At 42.6% G+C, this 15,779-nt stretch overlaps 1 protein-coding gene across 2 annotated transcripts in view; it reads right to left on the reverse strand.

The window, feature by feature from the left end:
- Positions 1-269: 269 nt before the first annotated feature.
- The window catches only part of MXI1 (MAX interactor 1, dimerization protein), a 90,171-nt gene continuing 74,661 nt past the window's right edge, over positions 270-15,779 (reverse strand). For both annotated transcript variants that reach the window (XM_073354398.1, XM_073354399.1), the window contains exons 5-6: positions 14,776-14,947; positions 270-11,521 (exon numbers count right to left, since the gene is read on the reverse strand). In XM_073354398.1, the coding sequence (XP_073210499.1) occupies positions 11,358-11,521; positions 14,776-14,947 (336 nt within the window). In that variant the 3' untranslated portion in view covers positions 270-11,357. The remainder of the gene's footprint in view (positions 11,522-14,775; positions 14,948-15,779) is intronic.

The following is a 15,779-nucleotide window of genomic DNA, read 5'->3' on the forward strand; positions in this document are numbered from 1 at the left end:
TCTGCAAGGAGAATGCTCTAAATCACTTCTGGACTAGCATGATGGATGTGGCATTAATGGTAGCAAGCTGAAACTGGGGGAAATGGAAATAAGCAGAATAGACCTAGAGCTGACCAGGACAGCACTGCTAGTAAATAACAGAGCAGTCACCACTTTGGCAAGTCCTGTCTTACCCATTAATTTTTAATGTATTTCTGAAATGTCAGCTGACTTGACTTTAAACTTGGGTTGACATATGCAGAGTGGTAATAAAACCTACGTGGTCTCCATAAAATTTCATAAAATTTATTTGTATGTTTTAAACAAGTTAATACAGATATCCACAAACAAAATTATTTTTAAATCATGAAAAATGCAACATCTTTGCAGCACCATCCCCATGTTATAAACAGAGACGGGGTCAGCATTTGTGTATTGTTTCAAAGACTGGCTTTTGTGAGTCAGCACCGCTCAATGGTGTGGTGTTCTTTTTCTCAGAGTAGCAAGTGGCTATAGCACCTGTGTAGTTACAGCACAAAAAATAAAATGTTCACGGGAGCTTAGAAAAAAACCTCATGTACACTGCAACAATCACAAATAAAGTCACATTAAGTTAGATACACCTTAGAAAAATATTTTTGTCGTCAAAGGATACACATTTAATTTCCAAACTGCATCTCCAGAATAGTAAGATATCATTATGCTGACACATGAGGGACTGTATGTTTCCCGTCTTAAAGCACAAACTGCTACAGGAAACCCATAATCTAGTACAGTCTAAAACAGATTCTAACATGCAGATTGTAACCTATTGGGAAAATTATAACAGCACAAACTTGACTCACAAATCAGAGAGATGGCTCTGTACATAGGGAGAAAAATGAAATATTTATGTTGTATTAGTAAGAGCCCACTTTTATTTCTCTCCCAAGTTAATGGAAAAACTCCCATTAGCTCTAAATGCATCGCTGGTTTTCAGAAAGAACAGCAAATTTAAATTCTGTGGAGGACAATACTATCCTCACATCAGCTGAGTTTTTAAAAATAAAACAAACAGATAAGCATTTTTGTCAGATGCTTCAACTACTGAGAACAAAGCACTGAGGGCCTAGGGGAATCATATTGACTATTGTGAATTTCATGGTCCGGATACATATCCATTCCTTTGTTTTCTAACTGCTGAAGTTTGATTGTCACTTGACTTAGAGGTCTGTAAATACAAGGAAGGACCTTGTTCATCTTATAATTAACTTCTGCACTAGAGCTGGCTGGAAAAAGGAAAAAGATGGCAAATGTTTATTGTTCATTGACATTTCTCAACCAGTTTTATTCAGCACTTAGTTTCACAAGATATTTCTAACCATCTAACTCACGTGTGTCTTGATCACTGAAATAGTAAGTATAGAACAGTAGGGTTTCTCTCCCTTCAAACAAGTCATGCTAGAATATAGATAACTTGGTGCTCATATTGCTCTTTCATACCTTTGACTGCTAGAAGCTGGGACTGGACGACAGGGGATGGATCACTTGATAAATTACCCTGTTCTGTTCACTCTCTCTGAAGCATCTGGCATTGGCCACTGGCGGAAGACAGGACATTGCACTAGAGAGACCATTGGTCTGACCCACTACGGCCATTCTTATGTTCTTATACTTGCTTTGGACGATAGGAGGGGATCACTCGATAAATTACCCTGTTCTGTTCACTCCCTCTGAAGCATCTGGCATTGGCCACTGTCGGAAGACAGGATATTGCGCTAGATAGACCATTGGTCTGACCCGCTACGGCCATTTTTATGTTCTTATACCTGCTGATCAAAATCTTTTATTTGATCTCTAAACGGGTTAGTTTAAACTCAACATTTCCAAAGAAAGTGTTTGTGTTATATGCTAAATTATATGCTTCTATCATCATGCTGTTAACAAGCAATCTGCTTAAGCAATGTATTTGTAGTGTAAAAACATCAATACAAAATTAACCCCCTGGAGATGTTGTTTAAAAAGCAAAATCTTATGGCTGGTGTGTCATTGTATAAGGGGACACTAGCACGTAGCTGAAGCTCAATGTTTAACCTACCTTATGACAATCACTTGGTCAAGTTAGGCAGAGACAATGTTTATCGTAGGAGGTGCAAAGCTCTACGAAAACAGTTGTTGATGGAACATGCTTGGAAATAATTTTTCAAACACTTTGGTCTAAAAATTGCTTCCTCTTCCCAGACTCAGCAAAGGTGCTACTCCTCAGGGAGACTATGCCCATGCTCAGTTCAAACTCGAGGTGCTTTTGCAGCAACCCTGTTGAAGTGTGGTTCAAATGTTTCTTTTTACAAGGCAATAAGTGTATATTTTTGCACCCTCACATCACTCCAGAGGAGCTGAAAGGATTTTTTCCTCAAACTTCCAAAAAACAAATACTCCCAAAACAGCCAACCGACCACACAGCCAAAAAATTGGGGGTGGGGGAGGACTTCAGAAACTTACTGTTTTGAGGAGAGGGTTAAATGGAAACTTTTCTAAACACAACTACAGTGAATGCTATGAGTTGCTTGCTAGAATATTAGTATCCCAAAGCAAGTACTCTATGTGATCTATTACTTTGAAGTCTGTGTGGAAGTTGAAACGATTGTGACGTTAAAACAACCATGAAGATCAGCTTCTATTGTCCATTCTTTGGCTTTCATCTCCTTTACCGCTGAATGGGATAGTTTGCAAATGTTCTTGGAGGTCACAATTATCTGACTGGGCCAAATTCATCCCTGCTGTAATGTTAATCTCCAGGGTGTGTTATAGAAGGGATGAATTTGGCCTATTTTCTTGCGGATTTAGAAAAATGGATCTTCTGTCTCAGTAACATTTGTTTTCACAGCAATTGGAGTCAAAGGCAGAACAGAGAAGAATACAAGATCTGAAGATAGCTATGTTGCCCTCTTGGGTCCTTTGCTTGTTCAGATGTATTGGGAAATGTGAAAGTGTCCTCTAGGTCAATAAACTAGGGCTTGAAGAAGGGAAGTTCCATATAACCTTATGCTTTAAACTCCACACCACTACTGCCCATTGAGTTTGAATTAATGGGGCTTATAGGTTTTTACTCTCTTCTACTGTGCTTGCTTAATTTTTGATCCACTTACACGGTATTGTTCCAGCATTTCTGAGTACACTTCACAAACTCGTAATAGCTACCAGATATTTCTTAGTATAGATTCTAAATCACCTAGAAATATGTTGACACCAACCACTTGACTAGCTGAACAGACTAACAAAGTAACATTTAGCGCTGCCCCCTCCCTGTGTAGTACTTTATATGTTCGAAGCACCGTACAAACATTATCTTACTCCTCACCACATGGCTGTGATGCAGGGTGATATTATCTATATTTACAGATCAGGAAACTGAGGCACAGAGAGATTAAGTGATTCACCCAAGACCAAAAGAGTCAGTGACGTGCTCAAACCACTAGATCATGCAGCCTCCTTTTAGCAAATATGGTGTTCATGTGCAGTGGAACAAACTTGCAGATTACAGAATTTTTCCACCATCATCATGTGATCCCAAGAAAGTCAAGAGGTGTGCTCTTAAATGACAGCAAAAGAGAAGTATAAAGAGAGACTCCTAACTGGAAGCACTAAAGGGTAGGCTAGGTGGAAAGGATTCATTTCTGATGCAGGAACTTCCTCCCCTAAAACAGGAAGATCCGGTTCTTGTAAAATGATCATTCAATTGAACAATGTTTTCAAAACCAGAACGCTCAATGTTTGCTGGCCCCTCTCGCATCCCATCAGTCCTATTTCCTACAGCAGTAGGGAATCAGCAGTCACCTGGCTCCATCCACCCATAAGAAGGATGTAGAATTCTAGGAGCCAGCTGAGAAAGATGTGGTCAGCGAAGGACAACATACAGGCTCATAAACATGAAATTCATCCTACCAGCTACATTTCACAGAGCATGCAAGACATGGCAATGTACAAGAACAAAGATCACCGGGATCGCTGGAGCTTTTCCATAGCAACCTATTTGTCAGAGTTTAGCAGAAGTTGCTCAACAGAATTGTTTGAGTGTCGCAGAGTTTTTTTTGATGGTGTGCGTGTGTGTTGGGCTCTCTCTACTCTGCCATAAAAAAAAAGAGGAGCACTGGGAGATTTATCAGTAGGGCTTTATCAAATTACAGTCCATTTTGGTCAATTTCACAGTCATTAAAATTGTAAATGTCATGATTTCAGCTATTTAAATCTGAAATTTCACGGCGTTGTAATTGTAGGAGTCCTGACCCAAAAAGGAGCTGGGGGGGGGGCTGCAAGGTTATCGGGGGGTGAGTGGGGGGATGTTGCAGCACTGCTATCCTTACTTCTGGGCTGCTGCTGGCAGCGCCGCCGGGCAGCTGGAGAGCGGCGGCTGCTGGCCGGGAGCCCAGCTCTGAAGGCAGAGCCGTCGCCAGCAGCAGCCCAGAAGTAAGGGTGGCCTGGTCTGGTGCCGCTCTTACTTCTGCGCTGCCGCTGGCCGCAGTTCTGCCTTCAGAGCTGGGTGCCCAGCCAGCAGCCGCCGCTCTCCAGCCACCCAGCTCTCAAGGCAGCGCAGAAGTAAGGGTGGCAATACTGCGACCCGACCCCCACAACTCCCTTTTGGGTCAGGACTCCCGATTTGAGAACTGCTGGTCTCCCCTGTGAAATCTGTACAATATAGGGTAAAGGTGCATAAAAGACCAGATTTCACGGACCAGGACGCGTTTTTCATGGCTGTAAATTTGGTAGGGCCCTAGTTATCGGCCTTCCAGCACACAAGATGCACACTGTGCATCCCCAGGTTAACATTTCTAGAACTCTCCACCTGCGGGAGCAAACATAATATGCTCTATGTCTACGGTCCCTACACTGCAAAAAAAAAAAGCAAAAAAACCCCAACCCCACAGCACTGTCTCAGAGCCCAAGTCAACTAACGTGGGCTCACGCTGCAGGGCTAAAACCAGCAGTGTAGACATTCCCGCTCAGGCTGGAGCCTGGGCTCTGAAACCCAGTGAGTGGGGAGGAGCTCGGAGCCCAGGCTCCAGCCTAAGCCAGAACATTCACGCTGCTATTTTTAGCTCCACAGCCCAAGAAAAGTGAATTGGGCTCTGAGACTTGGCACTGTGGGTTTTCCTTTGCTGTGTAGACACCCTTCCATGCTACATCAGAACCTCAATTTCTCTGTCCCACTAGTCAGATAAGGCAAAGCCCATATTTCAAGAGGAGGTGCACTCAGAAATCTGGATCAAAGTTATTGTATTAGCTTCAAGGAAGCAACCTACCTTTTCTTTTAATGGTGAGCTTCTCATGTACATCTCTACTCTTGGGGTGAAATCCTGGTCCCCTTGCCATTGACTTCTATGGGGTCAGGAGATCACCCCTGGTGACTGCAGCTACTCCCAGGTTTCAAGGAGAGGGGGTTTCCCTCACTCTGGCCTGGTGCCAGGGAAATACTGGAACTCAAACATAACAAAAGTTATGATCCTGAAAAAATATTCTCAACTGACAGCAACTGATACAAGCCTATCCTGCTCCCACTAATTTAATTTTGAAAACTCCCATTCATTTCAGTAGGAGCAGCCCAGGTCCTAAGGTAGTTCAAAGAATGAGCAGCATAAATGAGGTCTATGCATAGAGTGCAGCAAGCAACCTAAGAAAAGACAAGACAACAAAGTTCTGGAGTTTGCAGCGCAGAAGCAGACCTTGCCAAACAAGAAGGCCAGAACTAAATTCTTCTGCATACGAGTGTCTAGGAAAAAATTTGGTTAAAAAAAAAAATGTAAGTTAACCCCATTTTTACCGATCTACAGGTCTCACAAGATTTATCACTTTGAGACTACCTTCTGTCAATAATATACCTTGAATGGAATGGGCTTTAAAATGACCTTCGAGTGACAGTCCTCCAAAGAGTAACCATACCAAATGCTGCAAGCCAGTCATCCCCCGCAACTCATTCTTGGACACAAAATGACATGCTGTAATACACTGGTGTCAAAAGGAGGAAAATACTGAATGGCCTTTTGAATAGGTTTTTCTGTAGCACAATGACCTTTTAGAGACCTAATTTATGCAGAGAAGACTCACCAGGATGAGCTTCTGGTGGAAGCAGCATATGTGGAGGGTAATACAGGTGGGATGATTAAAGGAAAGCCACCTTATTTCTGTAAAATTTAGTAGAGGATGGATTTAGAGCTTGCACTAGAGATTGTGTGGCTCACGGAATCTACAAGCCCAAGTAACTGCCACAACAAAAAATAACCTTACATAGGAAACAAGCCTGGAAAAACATCAGGGAGAACGGCGCGTCAATTTTATGAGGACCAAAGAGATCGTTTATGACGCAAAGTGCTATGTGATGAGAATAGGTAAGTTTAGACAGAGGAAAAGGAAACATGAGGAAATGTGTCTGCCATGTGGTGGGAAGCAGAAAGCAGATATTGGGGCTAAATGGATTAAAGTGGGAATAAAGTGCTTTGGAAAAAGGACTCAATTCTGTTCCCACTAAAGTTAATGAGAGTTTCACTCTCTGCTTCTAAGGGAATAAGATAAGGCTTTAGAAGAAATGAGATAATGATGCAGTTGTTTATAGGGACAATAAGGGACTATGTGATTGGCATCATAGGAAGGGGAGCCTGTAGGATAACTGATATCTTCTGTTCAAAGCTGCACCTTTACTTGACTCCATTTTGGCAGCAGGGAGGACTGTATGGATTCCCCTTCAGACATACCAAACCGTTTGGTGCCAAACCTCTCAGGAATGAACAAATTGCACAACTCCCAATCTATGCTACTAACCTACAACGTAAGAATTCCTGATCCCAAATGGATACTCCACCAGCTCAAAAGGCAACACTGAACTATACGTATCAGAGATGCATCCTCACCTAGAGACACACATCCTTGAACTCTAAGGCACGGAAAATACAGAAGGTTTTGAAGTAAGTCTGAAGGAAGTAAATGTAGCTTCACTCTCAACCTTTTTGTTGGGCAAGAGCTCATCTGATGAGACTTTCCTGCTGATTTTACTGTAATTCAAATACCTCAGTAACATCAAAGGTCACCCTCGCCTGATGCTCCAAAGAGGAAAGGACCTCTTGCTAGAAACTAAGATTATACTTGACCAAAATGCCTTGATAATTTGCCATTTGGGGATCATCATTCACAAAGTCTTTTGAAGGAGCTGCATGTACCAGAGTTACAGTCTTGGGCACTGAAACTGTGGAGTTTTCCAGGCTCAGGGCTTTAATTACCCAACTCTCAAGGAGAGTGGGTATAACGAAACGTGGTGTTCTGGGGTGGAAAGTACCTTTGGGACAGAGTTCAGACAATGCCTTAAGGGGGTTTATGTTGCAGAAATTCATTCCGGAATGGATTTTCTGCAGCTTCTCAACTTGGGCTTAACCATATTGGTTAACAAATCTATGGAAACTGTATGGTCCCTTCAAATTCCTGCACCTTCCTCTATGCTTCTAACTGTACAGACAATATTTGAAATGTCCTCCAATCTCTCTCTCTTTTTTTTTTTTTCTTTCGGGAAAAAGAGCTGCTTGTACAAAGAACAATCCTGCTCTTCTGAGGGTTGGATCTGTACAGAAAACTAGACAGAGGGGGAAAAAATGAGGATGTCACTCAAATAAAGGCCTTGATCCCAGACTTATGCTGACAAAGTGAATTCTCCGGGGACAGTAACCAGTCATGGAGTTCCATCCAAGTGTGCCACCACAGATGGGTATATTAAAGGCTCAAAGGTTTCAGCTTTGGATGAACAATGTCTTAAGACAACAAATGGGAGACTTCGAGGAAGAACTGCATTACATAAGCCAGCTGAAGTAATTACTGCTATCTCAGTAATAGCAGAATAGTACATGAGAATGTACGAAAATCAGAAGCTTTGGGGGGCATTTCTCAGTTCTGAAGAATGGGAAGAAGTAGATGATTTTTTGTTTTATAACCAGAAGGGACCATCATCTAATCTGATTTACATAGTATAGGCCAATTAGCTATGATGATCTGCTCAATCATTTATGGTGGCTTCTCTGGGCCAATTTGCTGTCTTGGACATTCCGATGCAAAAGGCTAGATTAACAACAAAACAAAATAACTAATGTTAGTTTAGTTTTTAGAATAATCTATAAAGAAAAGCTAGTGTTAACAATACAGTATTAAAGCAATGAAAAAGGGATTGAACAAACACCACAAAGCAGCTGTGGAAACATTTCTCTCGCATAGCAAATCTTCCACTAATGTCCAGAGGTGTGAAAGGAACTGATACAATGAAATCCATAGAAGGGACCCAATCAAACAGCCAACTTTTGTCATTAACTACTACTATAAAGGTTTGTAGGAAAATTGTGTTTGTTCTCTAAAAGCTCTCTATACTAGGACGCTGATACTTGCCGATCCATTGGGTGGGTCACTTAAGACAGCGTAGATGGAAGCTACCAAGGGGATTACATTTCCCTCCCTTCCAGCTGCAGTATTTGGAATTGAAATTTCCAGACCCTTGACTGCACTCCTAAAGATGACAGCCAATATCAAATTGATCCCAAAGGCATACAAATGGGTGGCTTTACTGGAAAGCCTTACAGAAAAATTGGTTCCAAAAAACACACTCTGGGATCGCCCTGCTCTGCCATGATTGCCCAACACTGATTTTCTTCCTTTATCCATTTTCATTTTTTTAAAGTTCTCTAACTTTTATATTTCTCAAATATGATTTTTTTGCCAAGCGACCTTTTTACCATTGCCCACGTCGTGTACTTTTTGATCCAAAAAAAATACACAGCCAAAGAGGAACAACCAGAAGGTGGGGATGCCCAGGATGGCTGGAGTTCGCTAGTGATCGTGACTGGTGGGATTCATCTCCAGAGAAGCTGAACAGCACAAGATGCTACAAAATGGTGACTATCAGAGCTCATTTGAACAGTGTCAGATATAAATTCCAGCTGTTGATAATTCTAGCATGGGCAAAAACTGGTAGTTGTGGGGGCTCAGTCAATGATTATCAGTTCACGTATGATCCTTCAGTCTTTACTCACTTGATTTCTTCTTACTAATGTGAGTAGCCCCATTGACTTAAGCTGATAAACACATGTTACAATCCACAGCTGCCTACATACAGGTTCTAGAATTGTTAGCAAGGATCAATTCCATGATATGCAGCCTGAAAAGAAAACAAAGAAGCCCCAAACAATTCAGCTAATGGAAAAACTCCATTAACTGGCCGGTTTGTGTATCTGCTGAGGATAGCCACTAGAGGGAGACATGATCACACACGCTAAATCAGAGTATTACCTATGCACATGTGTAAGGAGATCAGTAAGAGTAGCAACCTGACTCAGGCTTAAAGAAAGGAAAGAATTAAAAACCCGGATATAATGCATCAAAGCATGGAAAGATTATTTCTCCACTCCATGAACAGGGATTTTGTGTCTCATATGTATGATGTCATATCACAGGGGGGATTTGGTAACATAGGAAACATAGGAATGTTCAAACACATGCAATTTACAGAAATGAGACACAATCTACATTAGACTTATTCAGGATCTTATCATGGGATTAAAGGGGAATATACTTTTTTTCCTGCAGGCACAAGAAAGAAGATGGGTATGCTAAAGTCATATGAGCAACCAAGACGGAGGAACACAATTCATTTCAGATCCATAAACGTTTAATGGTGTTAAAGTGCTACTTTAATATGGGACCATATTCTAACATATAAACACAATTCCACTGCACTGCTAAATAAGGTTGTCTTCATTTTTTTTGTTTTTGGCCCAATCCTACCTAAAAACAATAAAATCAACAGGACTGAAATTAACAACCCATTCAAATCAGCAATAAGTTACAAATTTTATAAAGCATTTTTTCCTTTTATTTTTTTCCTTAGTAATGAGGGGTAGTTAAATTACTTCAAGGTACACAAAATTTCAAACAATGCCATTGGTGAGGTCTCTGTAAGAAGGTTTTTAACTTGGAAAACAAAAAAATAATTCTCACCATTTAAAAAAAAAAAAAACACAAGAAAGCAAAGCCCTCAAAGTGCACATTAGAAATCTCACCTCCAAGAAAATTATAAAATATTCAATACAATAGCTCTCAATAGCAACAGCACCTGCATAGGTGAGATAGCGGATACGCACGGGGATGTGCGCAGGCCAAATGTTACATTAAGATGAGACAAGTGCTGAGCTTAACTATTGAACTGTGACTACTATAGGGGATCAGGTGCCTTCAAAGTTTGCAAAGGGAATGACTCTCAAAAAAGGAAACCAAAAAAACCCAGCACCCCTGACCTTTCCAAGCTAGCACAGACCTTGTTTGTGTTGTGCACGGCAAAGAGCATTTTTGTGTTTCATCAGGTCAAGTGCTGCATCAAAACAGTTACCTTTTCAGTAGCATTAATCCATTATAAAAGACATTGAAGATTTCATATGGACAAGCTCTAAAAAGACGTGTCACATTTGGAGTGTTTTTACTCCCAACACATTTACAAACGTTTATCAAAAGATCTTTAAATAAAAAGGTTATAGTGGCTCAGTATCTGGGCATGACTTTCCACACGCTGGTTTCTTTCTGTCCTCAACTCTGTGTGTGCGTGCGTGTGTGTGTGTGGACTCACAGCCTCATTCCACAACGCAGCCCGCCACGTGCTGGTAGATTACGGTTTAGTACCCTAGTGCTAGCAATGTGGTAGAGGTACTTGCTTTAAATGATGTCCAACAGAACGTTGAGCTGAATGATGATTTCTCCTGAACAATCTTCACTGTTGCCTCTCTCTCTGGGCATGAACTGAACACCTGTTATTATTCATAGGTTGTGGGACACGTCTTCATGGCCAAGCTGCTGTGACTTCCTGCTAGGTTACTATAATGCCTGATGGTGATCAAATATTAGGACAGAGTCATTTCCAGACCAGGAAAGTTCCAGAAGGGTCTAAACCAAGTTGTTCTATCTGAATGCAGTATGAGAAAAACTGGACGTTTCTCAGATTGCATGACAAATTGAGAGAGAGAGCGAGAGAGAGAGAGGGCTGAATCTCCAGTATCCTCTTTCAAATAAACAAAGTCAAAGCAAAGTAATTTATCATGCAAGGGCCAAATCCAGGTCTCACTGAAGCCAACTGGAGTTTCGTCACTGACTTCAGAAGGACCAGGGTTCAGTCTCACTACACTAGGGGAAACCAAGATTTTGCAACATGACCCAATGGACATACATGGGTTCCTACGGAGGCCTCCTATTGCCCAAGGGGGTACATATATATAGGTCTGTCATTGTTGACGTGTCATTTCTAAAAGAGGATACTGCATCTAGAACCCAGTCTGAACTCAGATTACTCCAGTGGAATAATCCGCCTTGCATTGTTGTCTCACTTTGTTCTAGGAAGCGAACGAGAGTTTGACGCTGGCGCTGGAATAACCCTCGTCACTCCCAATACTCTGCAAGCTGCTGTGATCATCAATGTCACTGATGCTGGTTGTGCTGATATCGTCCACTTCTCCATGGGAGAACTCTGTGCTTTCAACATCCACTTCAATCTCTTCTGCAAAGAAAACGACACACACGCAGGTTAGTGTTATCGCAGGCAGCTACGCCTTGAACTCTACAATTGACAAATGATCAACACTCCAGGTATAAAATAAGCCTCACATGGTACAATTTGCAATGATTTCTGAAAGGGGGGAGGAGCAGAGTGCCTGTTTCAGCAAGGAGGATGCTGTCTCAATGTGTTTCAAAGGCATTACTAAACTTTTTTGCTGTCAGCCAACCCCAAACTCCCAAACTAGGAACTGGGTTCAAAAAGAGAATTAGACGCGTTCATGGTGGATAAGTCCATGAATGGCTATTAGCAAAGATGTCCAGGGACGTAACCCCATGCTCTGGGTGTCCCTAAACCTCTGACAGCCAGAAGCTGGAACTGGATGACAGGGGATGAATCACTCAATAAATTGCCCTGTTCTGTTCAGTCCCTCTGAAGAATCTGGTACTGGGTACTGTCTGAAGACAGGATACTGGGTGAGATAGACCATTGCTGATCCAGTATGGCCATTCTTATGTTCTTAAGATGAAGAACTCAGCAGAGTTTGGATTCATCATTAGTCAACGGCTCTGCTCTGCAGGCTGTGGAAGAATCTGTGTTAAGCAGCACCACAGCGTTCAGACCCCCCATGTGGCGTCTAGCTACTTTGCCATCATTGCACCCTGGTTCTGTGGGCCTGGGCATTCCCTCCAGCTTGGATTGAATTTATCACCATGAGAGTGGGCTGCTTGCAATATCCTCTGCAACTCAGATACCAAGATGATAATAAGCTCTTCCAGGTCAGGGGCTGTCACTTTCAGAGTTTGCACAGTGTCTAGTGTAACAGAGATCTGGGTCTTCCGGAGACTACAGTGACAAACAGCAGTGCCGGGGGACACTTTACGGTTGTGATAGCGGAGACAGAGATATATAGGGCACTGTAGTGTGTTTCTATACGGACACCGGGTACCATGTTGAACAGCACTTCGGTGACTTTGGGCTATCAAAGGCAATAAGACTGAGGCTCCCAAGTCACTGAAATGCTTTTGAAAATTTTACCCAGAAGACCTTAAAAACGAAGACACTAAAAAATAAATGAAAAATATCGGTAAAACAGCGAAGCACACAGATCACCAATAAATAGACGGACAATCTCTGTGCAATTTGTTGGTTCTTTATGATTAAGGCTACAATTTAGTCATGGAGGTCACAGATTCTGTGACTTTACCGGACCTCGGTGATTTCTTCAGCTTCAGCTGCCTGCAGCTGAAGCCAGGGCCGGAGCCGGAGCCGTGGCTGTACTCCCCACGTAGCCTGCAATGGGGGCCACAGCCAGGACAGTGCGCTCCTGCCCCGTGGCAGTGGCTGCAGCCAGGGCTGTGCATCTCTGACACACGGCTTGTACGGTTATTTTTAGTAAAAGTCACGGACAGATCACCGGCTCCGTGAATTTTTGTTTGTTGCCTGTGACCTGTCCACGACTTACTAAAAATAACCGTGACAAAAATCTTAGCTTTATTTATGATATATAAAGGAGACCAGAATTTTTTTTTTTAAATAATTCTGCTTGATCTTAACATCACACCTCCAAATCTTCTCTGCCCTTTGTTTCGCTGAGAGAGACTTTTATGGCTAGTTAGAGCACTAGGAGGATTATATCATCACAGATACCAACCAAGTGGCTGAGTAAAACTTAATGGTTTTGTTGAAAACAGATTTAACTCTAACACTTGACACACAGTTGGGAGAAAAAAAAATCTCTGTGAAAGATTCAACATTTCCCCGCACTCTTCAGTGGAGGGAGGAGAAAGCACTTGCTTCATATGCAAATCCTCCAGAAGAATTGTCCAGTAAAATGGGAAAGACAAGACTTTAACTTAGAAATAGCAGGAACAAGCAGAAAATGGAACCCTGATTTTTGAAACTTCCTTTTAGGCCAGAGGTGGACAAACTATGGCCTGCAGGACCCTCCTGCTCGGCCCCTGAGCTCCTGGCCTGGGAGACTAGCCCCCGGCCCCTCCCCCGCAGCCACGGCATGGCATGCCGCCAGTGTAGTGTTTTAAACTGCTCCGCGAAGGAACGTGCTACTGGTAGCAGTTACCAAGAACAATTTATTACACTACACCGGTGCAACGCTCTGGGCGGCGCGACTTTAGCGCCACCAGCCACCGGTGCTCTGTGCTGCGTGGTAAGGGGGCAGGGAGCGGGGGGGTAGATAGAGGGCAGGGGAGTTCAGGGTCGTGGTCAGGGAGCATGGGTGTGGATGGGGTCAGGGTGGTCAGAGGGTGGAGGATGGGGGTGTGTGTGAATGGGGATGGGGGTCCCGGGGGATAGTTAGGAAGGAGGGGGGGTTGGATGGGGCTGTGTGGGGCAGGGGTTCTGGGGGCGGTTAGGGGACAAGGAGCAGTGGATGGGGCAGGAGTCCCGGGGGGGGGGGGAACAGCTTGGCACAGCCTCCCCTAACCTTCCCTCCATACAATTTCCAAAACCCAATGTGGCCCTTAGGCCAAAAAGTTTGCCCATCCCTGTTCTGGGCCTTCTTTTTACATTATAAAGAGGAGGAGCACAACCCATATTTATACTTTTAAGCATGTGTTTGGTTACTGAGTTGGGATCATGGATCATTATTTTTAAAACAAAGCTTTTGCATTCTGACTTTAGACAACTGTTCAAATACAGCAGTCAAGTTCAAATGCCACAAGAATCACCTGGATCCACAATCACAACCCCTTTCCTCAACTTAAGCAAGACTGACCAACAACTGAGGCAGAAAGACATGACAAAGCCCACATCCTTTGCTTGACAAATACAGAGACTCATTCAATGGCAAAGCAAAGAGAAAAGTAACACAAAGAGCACAACAGGAAGGAAGGTTTCAGAGTAGCAGCCGTGTTAGTCTGTATTCGCAAAAAGAAAAGGAGTACTTGTGGCACCTTAGAGACTAACCAATTTATCTGAGCATAAGGTTTTGCGAAAGCTTATGCTCAAATAAGTTGGTTAGTCTCTAAGGTGCCACAAGTACTCCTTTTCTTTTTGCGAATAGAAGGAAGGAATCATTCGCCACCCTCTCAAATTTTCAAGGGAGGTCAGTCTTCATCCTGATCCATCCTTTTTTGTAGATTCACAGATTCTAAGGTTAGAAGGGCCCACTGTGGGCATCTCATCTGACCTCCTGCACAACACAGGCCATAAGACTTCCCTAATTAATTCCTGTTTGAGCTAGAGCAGATCTTTTCAAAAAGTATTTTAATTAAGCTGGACGCATGTAGAACACCTACCTCGCTCTGAATCCGAGCGATCAGAGGAAATGGTTGAGCCAATGCTGTCCATTCGTATTCGCTCTATCTCCTGAGGACCTTGCAGTTGTTCCAGCCTTCTCTTTAAGAATCTTTGTTCTCGTTCCAGGTTTTCAAGCTGGTGTTGGCTTCTCCTCTCGGCCTCCTCAAGTTTCTGACATGATAGAATACGACTTGATTATGACTTTAATTCTTGTTTTCTACAGCACAGCCATATACTTTGCTTCAGATTTTCCCATGTTCTGAAAGGATTTATGCTCAGACAAGTATCGGACCAGACTGCCCTTCAGTCACTAGTAGAAATGAAGTCTACTTGTGTCTTTTTTGGTTTACACCTTTGCTACACCTTTTCATATTTGTATAAGGAGGATTTTTGGGGATGAATGAATATCTATACGGGATTGTGTGTTTTTTTTTTAATTATTGTGTTTTATAAACGTGTAATTAACCAATAAGATGCATCACTGAGTTAATCCACCAGGGGGCCCCAATTCCCTTAATCAAACAGATTCTGCATTTGTTATGATCACTCGTAACACAGGTTTACACAAAAATTTATCCTGGGATGTCTGGCTTTCTTGTTGCTTGGTTTAGTAGGTATTTCTCAGAAGCAGTTTTCCATTTAAATAACTATTTATGTAACCTGCTACAGACTCCTCTGATCACAGCTGGGAAATCTACAGACCAATGTTCTGTGTTTCCGGATGGCCAACCCGTTGCATAAGATGGGAGTCATTTCAGGCTAACACTTTCCTTTAAGCAGGGCTCCCTCCCTTACCAACCCAGAGCTGCAACAAAGGATTTAGGTATATTCCTGATCCCTACAAGACTGGATTTTCTTTTTATACTTTACTTTGCCAGAAGCAATCTATGAAGGGCTTTGGGAAGTTGGCAGAACCACAGATGAAAGACGATGGAAACAATAAGACGTCAACCCTGTTTCACTGTAGAGGCCTATACTGATTTGCCAGCAGGAGGAATGCACT

The sequence above is a fragment of the Lepidochelys kempii genome, chromosome 7 (assembly GCF_965140265.1).
Source record: "Lepidochelys kempii isolate rLepKem1 chromosome 7, rLepKem1.hap2, whole genome shotgun sequence".
Lineage (NCBI taxonomy): Eukaryota > Metazoa > Chordata > Testudines > Cheloniidae > Lepidochelys > Lepidochelys kempii.